The sequence below is a fragment of the Calliphora vicina genome, chromosome 2 (genome assembly GCF_958450345.1).
Source record: "Calliphora vicina chromosome 2, idCalVici1.1, whole genome shotgun sequence".
NCBI classification, from domain to species: domain Eukaryota; kingdom Metazoa; phylum Arthropoda; class Insecta; order Diptera; family Calliphoridae; genus Calliphora; species Calliphora vicina.
This window is the reverse complement of record NC_088781.1, coordinates 139,091,575-139,107,965: the sequence shown is the minus strand read 5'-3', so window position 1 is coordinate 139,107,965 and position 16,391 is coordinate 139,091,575. Positions and strand designations below refer to the sequence as shown.

The window sequence follows — 16,391 nt, the reverse complement described above, 5'->3', positions numbered from 1 at the left end:
GTATCTATTGAACATTTTCTTATATTCCAAAAGAGGTTTGTTACCTGTTTTCTAAGAGTGCAAGAGTTCGTTTTTCTTTAAGAAGAGGGAAAACTGAAAAGTGTTTTTGAAGATTAAGAAATGGTGTGGAATGGAATGGAAAGCACTGGGGAAAAAATTAAATAACTAAATTTATTAAAAAAAAATTTGGAAAATCAATTTTATTTAAAAAGTATGCAGAGAAAAAGTTCCCAGTGTAAAAAATATGCCTAGCATAGTGAGACGATGGTAAATAACACAGGTGATAATTTTGAGAGAACATAAGAGTGCGTATAAGTCAAATTGCTGGTCAAATTTTTTGGAAATCATGTGATCAAAATCATGTGACAATTTTGATAGAATTTTCATCTACATTTCATTGCGATCTATGAGTGTTTTTGCATGGTTTTGTAGACATAAATATTCTATGGATCCATTAGAATACATGATAGCCCCAGAAACATTTGATAAATTGTATTGATCCAGATAAATATGGAAGTTGAAAAATATCAGGACGAGGGATTTTAGCACCATTGTTCTTCATTGTTTATATTTCAACAATATGAGTGTTTTAACGATGATTTCAATAAAACACAACCCTCTATGGATCCATTACATTAAACAACGGGGCTTTGGGATTTAAGCCTCATCGTATTTCATATTTAACATTGACAAATAATCGTTATTTACTGTATTTATATTGAATAAATGCTGAAGAGAGCAAAAAAAAATATAAAAAATATCCATCCATCAGAATACATGGAAGACTAGGATTGGATTGTTCCAGATAAAACTCTAACATGGAAATTCAAATTGAATTTATCGAACAACGAGCTCATTAGCGCAAACCCGAATAGTATTCGGGAGTTTCAACGAAAAAAAAGAAAATTTTGATATTTTACTTCTTTTTGTTGGATCCATTACAATATAAATAAGAAAACCTTTCACGAGGATGATCACAGTGCATTTTTCCACCAAAGAGGTCAGTACGATGTTTTCCTGTACATACTTTTGTTTACACTGAAAAAATCTAAGGTGAATTCAATTGGAGGTTTTCAGTGACTCAATCTATTTTTGATCAAGATAATGCGCAAATCCATGCAAAGAAGAAGCTATTGCCAAGATGTTTGGTGCTTTTATTAGAAATTATCTAATCAAAATCATGTGTCAACTTCGGATGAATGTTTACCAATATTTATACACAAATTGCATACGTTTTTGACATGATTATGTTGCCATGAATGTACTATGGAACCATCAGGATCCACTTAAGATAATGAGTGTAATTTCATGAATCCCGCTGCAAATTGTTTGTAATTAATATTATTTTCAACATTTCGATCGTCTCCTGCGAGACTGTAAGTGTCAAAAGGAAGCTATAATGAAAGTGTACGCGTTTGTTAGAAATCATGGGGCAACTTCGGATGAATACTTTCCAATAATTATTTACAAACTAGTTGAGACTTAAGATTACGAAACAGTTGAGAAAGAGAATCAACTTCTTTTTTTTAAATATTAGTAGAAATACTACTTTTTATAAAATACATACTAGTAGAAAAAGTACAATTTCTACTACTATTTAAAAAAAAGTAATAAAAATACTACTTTTTTTAAAATCGTAAAACAAATACTATTTTTTTAAAAAATAGTAGTAGAAATACTAACTTTTTAAAATAGTAGTAGAAATACTACTTTTTCTAAAACAGTAGTAGAAATACTACTTTGTTAAATCAGGAGTAGAAATCCTATTTTTTTTTAAATAGTAGTAGAAATACTACTTTTTTTAAATAGAAGTAAAAATAGTAGTAGAAATACTACTTTTTTAAAATAGTAATAGAAATACTTCTTTTTTAAAAATAGTAGTAGAAATAATACTTTTTTGTAAAATAGTAGTAGAAATACTACTTTTTTTAAAATAGTAGTAGAAATATTACTTTTTTAAAATAGTTGTAGAAATACTACTTTTTTTAAATAGTAGTAGAAATACTACTTTTTTTTAAGTAGTAGTAGATACACTCCTTTTTTTGAAATAGTAGTATAAATACTACCTTTTTAAAAAAGTAGTAGAAATACTACTTTTTTAAAATAGTAGTAGAAATACTACTTTTTTAATATAGTTGTAGAAATACTACTTTTTTTGAAATAGTGGTAGAAATACTACCTTTCAAAAATAGTAGTATTAATACTACCTTTTTAAAAAAGTAGTAGAAATACTACATTTTTAAAATAGTAGTGCAAATACTACCTTTTTTAAAATAGTAGTAAAAATACTACTTTTTTTAAAATAGTAGTAGAAATACTACTTTTTTTAAAATAGTAGTAGAAATACTACTTTTTTAAAATAGTAGTAGAAATACTACTTTTTTAAAATAGTAGTAGAAATACTACATTTTTAAAATAGTTGTAGAAATACTACTTTTTTAATATAGTTGTAGAAATACTACTTTCTTTTTAAATAGTAGTAGAAATACTACTTTTTTTGAAATAGTGGTAGAAATACTACCTTTCAAAAATAGTAGTATTAATACTACCTTTTTAAAAAAGTAGTAGAAATACTACATTTTTAAAATAGTAGTGGAAATACTACCTTTTTTAAAATAGTAGTAGAAATACTACTTTTTTTAAAATAGTTGTAGAAATACTACCTTTTTTTAAATAGTAGTAGAAATACTACTTTTTTAAAAAAGTAGTAGAAATACTACATTTTTAAAATAGTAGTGGAAATACACCTTTTTTAAAATAGTAGTAGAAATACTACTTTTTTTAAAATAGTAGTAGAAATACTACTTTTTTTTAAATAGTAGTAGAAATACTACTTTTTTTAAAATATGTAGTAGTATTTCTACTACTTTTTTAAAATAGTAGTAGAAATAATACTTTTTTAAAATAGTTGTAGAAATACTACTTTTTTTTAAATAGTAGTAGAAATACTACTTTTTTTTAAGTAGTAGTAGATATACTACTTTTTTTTGAAATAGTAGTATTTCTACTACCTTTTTAAAATAGTAGTAGAAATACTACTTTTTTAAAATAGTTGTAGAAATACTACTTTTTTAAAATAGTTGTAGAAATACTACTTTTTTAAAATAGTTGTAGAAATACTACCTTTTTTTAAATAGTAGTAGAAATACTACTTTTTTAAAATAGTAGTAGAAATACTACCTTTTTTAAAATAGAAGTGGAAATACTACTTTTTTAAAATAGTTGTAGAAATACTACTTTTTTTTAAATAGTAAAATACTACTTTTTGAAATAGTAGTAGAAATACTACCTTTCTAAAATAGTAGTATAAATACTACCTTTTTAAAAAAGTAGTAGAAAAACTACTTTTTTAAAATAGTAGTAGAAATACTACTTTTTTAAAATAGTAGTAGAAAAACTACTTTTTTTTAAATAGTAGTAAAAATAATACTTTTTTTAAATACGCTTCACTTTGGAACAGAGTATTGGTTTGATTCGTTCATAGCCTCAAAAGATGAGCAGTTCTTTTGGCTCGGAATCCATATGTTGACAGAAAGGTGGAACAGGTCACAGCTAAAAAATTTAAAAAAGCTCGAATTTTTAAGTCAGAACTTTTTAGCCTGTCCTCGTATTTACCAAAACCAGATTTGTTTCGTCAGCCGACAAATTTTTCAAGTATTATTTTTTTGTTCAAGTGTCTAAACTAACAATTCAGTTTGAGTGATGAATAAATGTGTTTTGTATATGAATGAATTTTATTAAAAAGTTTTGTATTCACTGAGATCTCCTCAACACATGCTCACACATACACATATGCTAGTATCTAGTGCAAACAAATACGGCCTTCGTTAAAACGTTTACATACATCTGCGGTTTTATTTCCGTTTTTGCAGTTATGGCACTATTTAGGCTGCTTTTTGTATTTGTTATTTCTATAATAAGTTTTTTTTATCTAAAACAATAAATATCAAATAAAAATACACATAAACACTTAGTGTGGAGCATATTTATACTCTCAAAACCACATGTATTTATTTAAAACTCAAACTTAAGATGAATCTCAAAACGTGTATATATAGAAGTATTGACTATGATTATAACGCCTTCGCTAAAATTTGCTGTGAAGAAAGAAACAAACCTGTTACTTTTATTTAATTTGGGGCCCCCAAAACGAGCCACTTTGCATTTGTTTGTTGGCGTTATTAGTCTTTGTGTGCTCTACTCTACTCTAATTTAATCAAATTAAATTTAATCAAATAGTAACGGTAAACATATATATTCATATCTCGCTGAAATTGTGTGTGTTTTTGAAGGACAACATTATGTTGCTGTTGCTGCTTATCTTGAGAATATGGGTGACACATAATGAAAACTAAATTCAATTTATAAAATTTAACATTTCAAGCATGCACAGTAGTTCGATTAATGGGTTTTATGTTTGAAGTGTGACTAAATTGGAAAAAGAAATAAAAAATAATTTAATTGCTTGATGATTAATTTGACAAATTTTTTCTATGAAAGACAAGCCTCCTTTGCCAAGGGTAAACAAGTCTATTTATAGCTCAATTTGATTCAAAAACTTTTCAAAGATAGCCCACTTTGAGTGTTAGAAAATGACTGTATACGAATCTATGAATAAATCTCACAATTTTTTAGAATACAATGGCCTGTTCCTCGATCTCGAAGGTGACTGTAATGAGATGCCTCTTCAAAACCGAATTTTGTGTGGAAACATTTATTTTTTCGTTCGATTTCTTGTTTTCATAGAGTGGAGTTAATGAAACCCAAATCAGATTTCTTTTCATAGTTAAGCTTACAAAAACATTCATTCATTTATATCGAGAAACAGTCATCAATTTATATCCGAAAGCGAATACATTATCAATCCAATTTAATTCCAGGAATCAAATTTTTCATTTGTTTTTTCAAATTTATTATTTTCTCACAAATTGTCTAATGGTACATCCCCGATTGATGTATCTGAGTCTTTCTATTGGAAAGCAATTATTTTATTTGTCTTGTCAATTCAGCGTCAACTGTAGTTTCCGGAAGTTTTTTTCTCAAGCAAATAATCCATTACAATAACAACAATTATAAAATGTTCAATCTACTGATTCATTATGTAGATGAATCAATCTAAGCAGAGTTAGATGGGCAGTAGAATATATGAGAGGTATGAAGAGGAATCTAACCACATTAGACATATGTATGATGCATGTGACGTTGTGTGACTTAAATTAGCTTATATTGGATATTTCTTGAGCAGCCGACTGCCTTTAACAGCCGGATGATTTCAGTGATAGGTTCTTTATGAACTCTGCTGTGTTCCAGACCGATATATATGTGGAAACCTATATAAGCGAAATTCGATCAAAAGTTATCAAATGAATCCTGGTGATCCAACTCATCGCTGCTGTGGTTTGCATCATGTCTCTAATCAACATGATCGTATTCTTTTTACTCTAAACGATCTGTGTTTCTCATATTGGAAACGGTCTGTGTTTCTCATGATCTTCAGGTACATAAATTCTGACATGTCTCTGGGAGATGGCCTCTCTTTTATATGTCGTTGTTTAGATGTTCTATTTGATAAAAAAATCCTGTTTTGAAGGTTTTTGTGGTGAACATGTAATGATTCTTGCATCTAGAACCGTTAGCAAAAGATGGTTGTAAATTATAGCAATTTCTCTTCACAATTGAGGGGAATTTCGGTTTTGAAGGTTTATTTCTAATTATATAGAAGACCTTATCCAAAGACCTTCATTGAGATTTGCTCTCCAGGTACATACAATGCTCAATTCTGACATGTCTTGAGAAAAATGCAGCTTTCGGATTTTGTAATTGGATTGATCTCTTAAATTATATCTTGGAAACATAAGTTATTCCTTGTTGAATATAATGGATGTTTGTATAAAGGACATGAAGATTAAAGGATGAAATACTAATCTGAAAGTAACTCTAAGAATAACGCTTGAAGTAAATGTTAAAGTTAATTATCAGCATATTCTTACAGTTACTTTCAGATTAGCATTTGTTGCTAAGGATTTTACATTCCGGAATCGTCATGTCCTTTATACAGACATCCATCTTGAGTTAAAAATAGCCATCTAAAGAAAATGAAGGTTTGATTAATATTTCAAAAGCAACCATCATTTATAAGTCAGTCAGTTAAGGGAACAGTCGTCTAGAATCCCTTAAGTTTGCTCTCCAGTTACATACAAAGATCAATTAAAGACATATCTTGAGTAAATCCAACACTTCAATTTTGTAATGTGACGGATCCTTTTGATAATATTCCAGAAGCTTTCTTCGTTTCATTATGGTGCTGTTCTTTGGTTAGCTTTAGACAGTAGACAAATGTTCCGGAATCTAGAACAGTCGAAAGAAAACTGCTAATCAAGCAACAACTATGAAAATACGGTGGTTGTCAACTTTGACAGTTCTTTTCTATAATTGAGCCAAATTTCTCATCAATGGTAAATTAAGGTTTGTACTATAGATCGGAAACTCTCCTATCAAAGACCTAACTCAGTTGGCAAAAGCCTATGTTGTGACAATGAATTAGTAAAAAAACTATGTAAAACAAAAGCAACACTCTTAGGTTTGATTTTTTGAGTAATTTTTTTTGTTTGAGTGTTTTTCTAGTTTCCGCTTCAGAAGAAGAATATGAGATATTGAAGAAGAATATGAGAAATTCCAGTCTTTCATTGTAATTTGTTCAATATCGAAAAATAATGTGATCAATGAAAGTGGATTTAATTTGTTGTCCAGTTACAATTCCGACATGTCTCTATGATTTCGTAGATCTTTCTTGGATTCTATTGAGTCACACGTGCCTTCAATGGAAGAATATTACAATAGTTTTTTAATGTAGTACTCTTCGGAGTTAAGTATCCAAGAGTTCCGGAATGTAGAATCAACAAAAAATGTTAATCTAGAAATAATTTCTTTCAAGCAGTTATTATTATGTATTATGGTCTTGAAGCAGTGCTCTTCGACGTTAGCTCGTCTATTAGCTAACCTTTTCAGCACTTCATACCGTGTCGGCGTTAGCCAGGGAGAGGCTAACAACCCTGAAAAATAGCAATTTGTTCTGCACTTTCCAAAGTTATGGAGAGTATGGTTAACTACCATCTTGTGAAATATTTAGAGTCCAACAATTTACTCAGCGACCGGCAGTATGGCTTTCGTAGAGGACGCTCTACGGGGGACTTGCTAGCCTTCCTATCGGAAAAATGGTGTCGTTCCATAAACCGTTTTGGCGAAAGTATAGTGGTGGCTCTAGATATTTCTAAGGCGTTTGATAGAGTATGGCATGGTGCGCTTTTAGCAAAACTTATTGCTTTTGGTGTCGGTATTAACTTCTGTCGATTTATATCAAGCTTTCTCAGAGATCACACTATACGAGTTGTTATAGATGGGATCTCATCAAACGAGTTCAAGATAAATTCAGGAGTACCGCAAGGCTCCGTTCTTTCTCCTACTCTATTTCATATTTTTCTAAATGACCTTCTACGTCAAACTTCCAATCCTATCTATTCTTTTGCAGATGACAGCAACATTTGCCATTCATATTCATTCAGTTACAGACCAAGCCTGTCGGAGATTGGGACAATGAGGCAAAATATGAATGATTCCCTTAATCGGGACCATCTGACAATCTCTGAATGGGGTCGTGCGAATAGGGTCGCTTTCAACAATTTGATGTCCGCTGGTCTAAACACATTTTTCAAGTGTCGAAAGAAGCATTCAAGTGTCTCGGACCGAAAATGGAATACAACACCCATGTATGGGCCGGTGCTTCAAAGTCTATTTTGGAGCTTCTAGACCGCGTACAGGAGAGGGCGAAGGTGATTATCGGTGACAGTAGGGTATCTAACTCTATTGATTCGCTGGAGCACCGTCGCAATGTGGGCTGCGTTTCACTGTTCTATCGATACTACAATGTAATGTGTTCTGATGAAATTAGGGAACTTGTTTCTGATACCCGCAGATTTTTACGTAATACACGTTTTTCATCAAGAACACATCCCATTGTGGTCGATTGGCCAGTGGACCGCACAACACACTACAGAGAAAATTCGTTCTTTAGCCGTACTGTACGTATGTGGAACAAACTTCCCGCTGAAGTGTTTCCTGTCATTTTCAATATAGGAAAGTTCAAATCTAATGTCCACAAACACTACTCCCTCTTTCCTCCCTCCCATAACCTATTTTCATAGTTCCAACACAATGCTTTCCAAAAACTTTTATAGTGATTTTTCCACCTTTAAAATGGGGTTGGTCAAAGATTATAAGAAAGCTCTCTCGAAAAAAAGATCTTTCGAAATATCATAATGAAATGTTTAGTGTCTGAAGATTTGGAAGACATCAAAATATTGATAGGAATTTTATAGAAAATTATAGCGATTTATTTGTACGATCCATTATTATATACCTTCAGTTTGCAATAGATATTCTTTCAAATGTGAAGGATCAAATGCGTTGTAGATATAAAAGATTCCCAGAGATCAAAATGTTAGCAGCAAATTGATAGGAAAGTATTCGATTTCCAATAGATATTCCTCCAACTTTGAAGGATCATAGGTGTTGTAGATAAAAATATTCCTGGAGATTAATTTCTCAAATATTCGTTAACTAAACAAAGATTTCATTCCATTACAACTCTTAAACCAGCCCCATTATAAAGCGCCATTTATGTATTTAGTTATAAAACTTAATCGCTAAAAACTTTCATATTTTATAACGAATGCTAATTTATGTAAATATATTTAACGTTTATTGTTTCAAACCAAAGACATCTATTATGTTTTAAATGGAAGAATAACAAGTGACTTATGACATTCAGCATTTCTTCATAGTTTATTAATAACTGAAAAACTTAAACTTTGACATTACACCAAACAAAGTGTAAAAGGTATCGTAAAAGGTAAAAAAAATAAAACTGATTTCTTTAAAAAAAATCAAAATTTTTAGGTATCACTTTTATAATTAAACCAACTGTGTGCAGAGTGTTGAAACAACAAAAATCAGTGTAGTATGTGAGAATGAGTAATTTACACAGATCATTTTTAGGTTTGTGGCTGGGTCAATGGCCCAAAATCTGTATAATCGGCCTCAAATGCTCCACATTATGAGCACACCACTCGTGTGTGTTTTGTTTACTACATATTACGCTCAGTTTTGTTTCTTCTTTCGGATTATATTGTGTAAATATTTCTCTATGTACTTATGCTCTTTGAATTATTATCTTATTTGTAGCTTTTTATGTTGGGTTTTATGCGTCCGTCCGTCCCTCCGTCCCGTCTTTCTGTTTCGTTTCCAAAATCCAAGTCATACACGCTTTTCCTACTTTTTGTTTGTGTCTGCTTTTTTATTTTCGTTTTATTTTTTGCTTTTTATTATTATTTTTTTGTTTTTGTTGCTCACAGGTCTTTTGACATTTTGATATTTTTACTCTGTGCTTTTTTTCTTTCTGTTTGAAAAGCCGTTTTAGCGCTTACGTCATTTTCGAAAATAATACCACCAGCAAAACCATCGATTGTTGCTGTTGTTATTATACTCAACAAACAACAAATACAGCAGAGAGTGAATACCACTCGTCCGCTACACAAATGAGACAACGAACGTAGAGAAATGGTTGGTTGGTTAGTCTGAAATCATAGTTGCCAGATAAATGAGGCTAGAAATTTGTTAAAGTTGGAGAAAAAACTCAACAAAATGTAAAATTATTTTTGGAAATTTTCAGGAATCTTTAAAACTCCAGTGGAAACAGGAAGACTTCAGAATTTGGTTACAAACTGATGTAAGGTTTAAGTTTTTCATTATGATTTGTTGGAAGGTAAATTTCGGAATGTATAGGGAAAATTTTAGGTGCCTGAATTTGTAATTTAGTCTCTTTTATAACATCTCAGAAACTTTCTTTTTTAATACTATTTTATGTTCTGGAAGGATTTTCCTTGTACCAGATGTCCTTTTGAAGTTATTTGTAGGCAACTTTTGATGATTCCGGAATGTAGAACTGATTAATACGAACATATCAAATAGGGGACAGTTAATTTTATATCTTGTTTTCATTAACAAAACGAAGGTCTATGTCGAATTCATGTTTCATAATTTCGGATTCATCTAACACAAATTCATCGATAATTCATCTGGTAATTCATTTCCCATCTACGAATTCTAGAGCTAATTGCAAGCAATTCTGGTAATTCTCTCTCAACCTCCTGATTTTGTAGTTTGATTGATCTCTTTAATTACATCTCAGAATCTTTCATTGATTAATACGACTGTATGTTTTGGAAGAACTTTAGTTTCCATATTCGTTAGGTTATTTGTAGACAATACTTGATGATTGCAAAATGTAGAACTGATCTTAAATATATCAAGTAGAAGACAGATCGTTTCCAACATAAATTCATTGATCAATTGACCTACTTGATCTCTAATAATTCATTCCTCAATCACTACTTTTCGAGCTGACTGCCGAAATTCTGCCATGTCTCGGGTAAAATTCAGCTGCAGAATTAGTACTTTGGTTGATCACTTACAAATCATGCTATTTTCATTGTTTAATACGATTTAATTTTCAGGAAGGACCTTAGTTATACAAATGCTGTTCTGAGGTTATTTGTGTATACCGATCGATCCTAACATATCAAGTAGAGGCCAGTTCATGTTACCTCTTATTAACAATTTCAAAACGAAGGTCTATGTCGACTCCATGTTCTTAGATCTTGGATCTAACACGAATTCATTTATAAATTGAAGTCATTTCTCTTTGGTAATTCAATCACCACATACGTCTTCTGATTATTACATATCTTCAGTTTGCAGTATATATTATTCCAAATTTGAATGATCCAAGGATACCTGGAATTTTGTGCCAACAAAGCGTCATATGCGGGGAATTTTGCTTCAGCGGCTGAAGTACACTGTATGAGTTTCATCGGTTTCAATGTGCGAGAGATGGTTTGCTCGGCAAAAATCGCCCAGGCCAGCCAAAAAAGTTTGAAAACCAAGAATTAGAGATTGCTGTAAAAATCAACAAGAGCTTGCAAAATCATTGGGAGCTACTCAAGCAGCAATTTTAAAACGTTTCTGAGCAGCAGAATTCATCCAAAAGCAGGCATATTCGATACCATACGAATTGAAGCTGAGAGACCTTGAAAGACGATTTTGTATGTCTGAAATGCTGCTTGAACGCTAATAAAATCAATTTTGAACCGAATCATTACTTGCGATGAAAAATGGCCCGAAACGTAAGAGATCGTATGTGAAGCACGGCCAACCAACCGAATCGGCACCAAAGCCAAATAGCCATGGCGCTAAGGTAATTCTCACTATTTGGTGGGAGCAAAAGGGTCCCATTTATTATGAGCCTCTGAAATCTGGCCAGACCATCACAGGGAACCTGTACCGAAAGCAATTGATTCGTTTGAAGCCAGCATTAGTCGAAAAACGCCAGACATGGAACCGTAATATTCCATCATGACAACGTTCATCCACATGTTGCAATATCTGTTAAAAAGTATGTAGAATGAAGTGGTTGGGAAGTTTTGCCTCACCAGCTCTATAGTCCTGACCGTGCCCCGTCCTACTACTATTTGTTTCGATCGATGCAGAATGCTCTCTCTGAGATACGCTTGACTTCTGAATAGAGTATACAAAGTTGCCTTGATTCGTTCTGGTCCTCAAAAAATGAGCAGTTGTTTTGACTCGGAATCCATATTGTTACGAAATTGTACTTGAATTCAAATATAACGATTTTAACGGCTGATTTAAAAGTAGTCTAATGCTTTCAAATGAAAGTGCTGTAATAGCAAACTGTAACATATCTGTGGGCATTATTAACATTGAATAAAAACTTTCAGTTGACCATTGATCGTAAGTTGGCAACGCTGTTTGCTGCGACCGTATATTCGAATTCGAATATTCAGTTAAAGAACATTGTAGAAAGTACACCACAGATGGCTTATGTATTAGAAAGCTCTAGACAGTTAAAGAGCAATCTAGAGTGCAGATGGCAGTGTTATAAATAGTGGCAGAGGTTGCAGTAGTTAGTCAGTTTATCAGAGACGCTATTCAAATAAACATCAACTGAGTGCCTTAAGGTGTGCTGTATTTTTCAAGTGAATTCGTGTACATTATAAAGTGTCTGTATTTCTGAGAATTTATAAACGTGTAGAAAAAAACATTGAGTGATTTTTTAATTCTGTTGTTGTACATTTTTAAATAAATAAAGAGTTGTTACAATTTTCAAACTACTAAACGGCTTTTATTTGCAATCAAAAGTATCCGGTTTATTTAAAGGAAATAAACCAGCGTTTTGAAAAGGTTAAAACGTAACAATATGTTGCCAGAAAGATGGGAAAATGTCATATCTAACAATACCTTGAATAAATTTATATTGTACAAATGTTTCAAAATAAAAGCTAAACAAATTAAAAAATCCCGCATTTTTAAGTCATACACCCAATACTTTCCTAGGGTTTTGAATTGAGCTCAAGGAACTGGTTCTCAGTTACAAGTAGGGTTCATATATTCCCAGGAAATAATAAAGAATCTGTTCATTCCCGGGTAATTTTTAACACTAAATTAAACCAAAAACCTGTAGAATTTTATCAAAATTTCCCTTATGAAAAGAACATTTTCTTATTAATTTCTTTAAGAACTTAAAGCTTCAATTTGTAAAACTAGAAATGTTAGGTTTCGGGTTTTAAACATTTGTCTGATTTTGTCATAGGGAGAAAATAGTTTTGATTGTGATAACCGAATTCGGTCTAAATGACCGATTTTTCCAGATTAGTTGCCGTTAAGTTAGCGTTATTTATAAAATACCCTTTCAGCTCAAATACCGTTAAGCTTGCGTTATCGAAATAACTGTAATTACCGTTACCGATAAAATACAGTTACCAATATTCTGTAAATAATAACTTTTGTTTTCAATAATTGGGTTTAATGTAATCTACGAAATTCCAAATATAATAAAATACCACATTTCTAAACTTATTTTTATTTTTTGTAAATTTAATTCAGAATTTAATTCAGTTTGAATTTACAGTTATAATTGAAATAGCGTTACCGAAATAACTGCAATTACCGTTACCTTATAACCGTAATAAATCGGTAGTCAGCCTTTAAAACCAAAAATAGGGTGGGTCTTGAGAAGTTTGCCTTCGTAACATCTTGAAGACATAAAGGAGAACTATCAGCAATGTTTACTATTAGCAATGAATACAAAGCTAGGGGAGTCTATAATAATATTTGTGTTTCAGGGTGTTTTGGTGAAAAATTATAAAGAAATTTCCCGGGAACTTCTAAAAAATTTTCCCGAGAATTCCCATGACAATTTTCCCGATTTGGAACTGCAGTGGCAAGGTTGAGAAATTTAAGTTCAGAAATTATTTCGGACTCCTAAAAAATCGTTCAATCTGGCAACATAGCAAGTAGTAGTAGTACAACTACAACTTCACCACCTCTTCGTCGTCATCGCCCTTGTTGTGTTCATCGTTTTTTTTACCCTGAACAAAGAGGTAAAACTAATTTAGGGGGACATGTAAGCACCGTGTGTGTGTTTTTTTTTTTTGGAATATGGAGGCACGAGTTTTTTTGTACTCGTAGTTGTGTTGATATTTTATATTGATTTATTTTCTATTTCTTTTTTTATTTTCGTTAAAAACTTGAATATTTATTTATTCCAATTTCTATTCTGACTAGATTATTATTGTACCTATGTACATTTTGGCAAATTGGAAAGATGATTGAAAGAGAATTTAAAGTTACCTGAAAAATATTTTAGCAGTTTTCATTTTATTTCTGCAAACATATAAGTAGAAAAATCCGTGAGATGATTTTTGGCTGGTTTCACTAATTTTGTCTGGTTGTTGTTACGGAATGTTGGGTATGATGATTAATTTATTTTGAATAACAACAAACATATGTTAACTTTTTGTGCGTTTTTAGAAATGTTTTCTTTTAAAGATTACACACATACATTTTTCACTAATTATTGAACATGAATTTATTGATATTTTATACAAACAGCTCCGAACAATGGACACACGCAAATCCAGTTATGAATCACCAGCAAAATATTAACAACAAAAAACAACACAACAATAAAATAATTGACAAATTTTATCTGTCAAACTTATTTATTTATTATTATTTTTTTCCATATTTACGTTTGATTTTCTTGCTTGCTTAATTTTTCTTTTTCCACATTTTATTTATTTTTTTGTTTTGTTATAAACATTGAGAGGGGGACAAAGATTTTCCTCTGAGCAAAATTTTCTGTTTTCTATAACGTGTGTGCCATGACTTGACTGAGCCAGACAAGACAACACAAGGAAATATTGTTGTTTTGTTCAAGAATTTAAGAAATATTAAATTAAAATAACAAAAGCAGCAAGAAAAACGTTTTGCGATAAAACAAATTTATTTTTTTTTCTTCTTTCTGTATTGTAAAACAGAACTAAACACACAATCACACGCACATTGTAATTTGTTTCGATACACCACGAAACACAAAGACACAACAACGGTTTCTCTTTGACAGCTGAAAACAAACTGAATGAATTAATTCATATGGCAACAGTGTGAAGTTGACAAAGCATAAACAAACAAATTATAGTATTGCCAACCACTAAACTTAAGGAAATAAAGAAATTATTTAAAATACAATATAAAAGGATACAATCTTAATAATAGTTAATATTTTTAAGTATTTCCTGTATAATTTTGCCTCAAATGTTAATTATCTTCGACTTTTAAACCACAACAATTTTAGATCAAGTAAAATCCCAAACTTGAACAACTATTTTGTAAAGTAAAAGTAGAAGGTTTCATCAGGAAACCTTTTACCAAAAGGCTTTAGAAAACCTAAAGATATTATTCAAATCAAACTATAGAGTGAATGAGAATTACACTCAAGCTTTTTGTGTAACAATATCAAAGTTTAAACAAAACACCAACAATAAACCTTGGCCCATAATCATAGTCAAAAACTAAATTCGGTTCTTTTTAAACACAACTTTAAAATAAAAACCTGCTTTTTATTAATTTGCAACCATATTCAAAATTAAGGTATGTTTTAAATTGAACCGACTTTAACTGGGTACCACCGCAAATATAGAAAATGTTTTCATACAATATACAACAAAAAACAGACACGTGGCAACGCTGAACAGCTGACATACAAAATTAAAAAAAAAAATCCAAAAAACGTAAACAATAAAAGTAACCGGGACACCTAAAAAAAGAAAGTTGTTTGTTGTGGAAAAGTGGAAAAGATAAGATTAATATCATAATTACGATATTTTGGTACTAATTTTATTGATAACTGTTCAATAATTGCAAAATCTCTACCAATATCTTGTAACTTAAACATTTTTTACTTTGTGACGAACTTTTTTACTCGGCGAAGAACAGCTGATGCTGTTGTTAAACGAGTTAAAAACAACTTCAGCTAGTTTTATATTTAGAGTCGACTTCAGCGTCAGAAGTATACTTTAACTTGTCTATGATAGACCTAAAGTCCACTCTTAAGTAAAGTCGAGTTTAATTCTCTTAAAATGTACTTTATTTTTGACTATGATTATGGGCCATTGAGTTTATCTCTTCTTACATTCCCTTTAGAATTTCAGATTGTAATTTCTACACTTTTCATTTTCGACTTCATAAAGTATTGTTACGTTTTAACCTTTTTAAAACGTTTGGTTTTTTCCTTTAAATAAACCCGATACTTTTGATTGCAAATAAAAGCCGTTTAGTAGTTTAAAAATTGTAACAACTCTTTATTTATTCAAAATGTACAACAACCACAGAATTAAATAGCCACTCAATGTTTTTAATACAGGTTTATAAATTTTCAGAAATACAGACACAATTTATAATGTACACGAATTTACTTGAAAAATACAACACACTTTAAGGCACTCAGTTGATGTTTATTCGAAAGGCGTCTCTGATAAATTCACTAACGACTGCAACCTCTGCCACTATTTATAACACTGCATTACCATCTAGAAAGCTCTATTTCTACAATGTTCTTTAACTGAATATTCGAATTCGAATATACGGTCGCAGCAAACAGCGTTGCCAACTTATGATCAATGGTCAACTAAAAGCTTTTATTTAATAATGCCCACTGTTATTTGAAAGCATTATGCTACTTTTAAATCAGCCCTTAAAATCGTTATATTTGAATTCAAGTACAATATCTTAACAGTATAAATATTCTGGATCGCTATAGATAGCCGAGTCGATATAGTCTTGTCCGTCTCTCTGTTGAAATCAACTTTCCATAGCCCCAAATAACTTACATATATGATTCATATATCAATTTATTCGCTAAAATCGGAAAATATCAGGACAGCCGCGATTTTTAAACCCTCCACTACCTTAAGTGG

At 31.0% G+C, this 16,391-nt stretch overlaps 1 protein-coding gene across 4 annotated transcripts in view; it reads right to left on the bottom strand.

Moving 5' to 3' along the window:
• raw overlaps positions 1-14,501 on the bottom strand; it is a 63,742-nt gene extending 49,241 nt beyond the window's left edge. The window contains exon 1 of one of the 4 annotated variants that reach the window (XM_065502203.1): positions 13,765-14,501. In XM_065502203.1, the coding sequence (XP_065358275.1) occupies positions 13,765-13,790 (26 nt within the window). In that variant the 5' untranslated portion in view covers positions 13,791-14,501. The remainder of the gene's footprint in view (positions 1-13,764) is intronic. The other 3 variants (XM_065502200.1, XM_065502201.1, XM_065502205.1) reach the window with 3 other exon arrangements.
• Between the last annotated feature and the right edge of the window lie 1,890 nt (positions 14,502-16,391).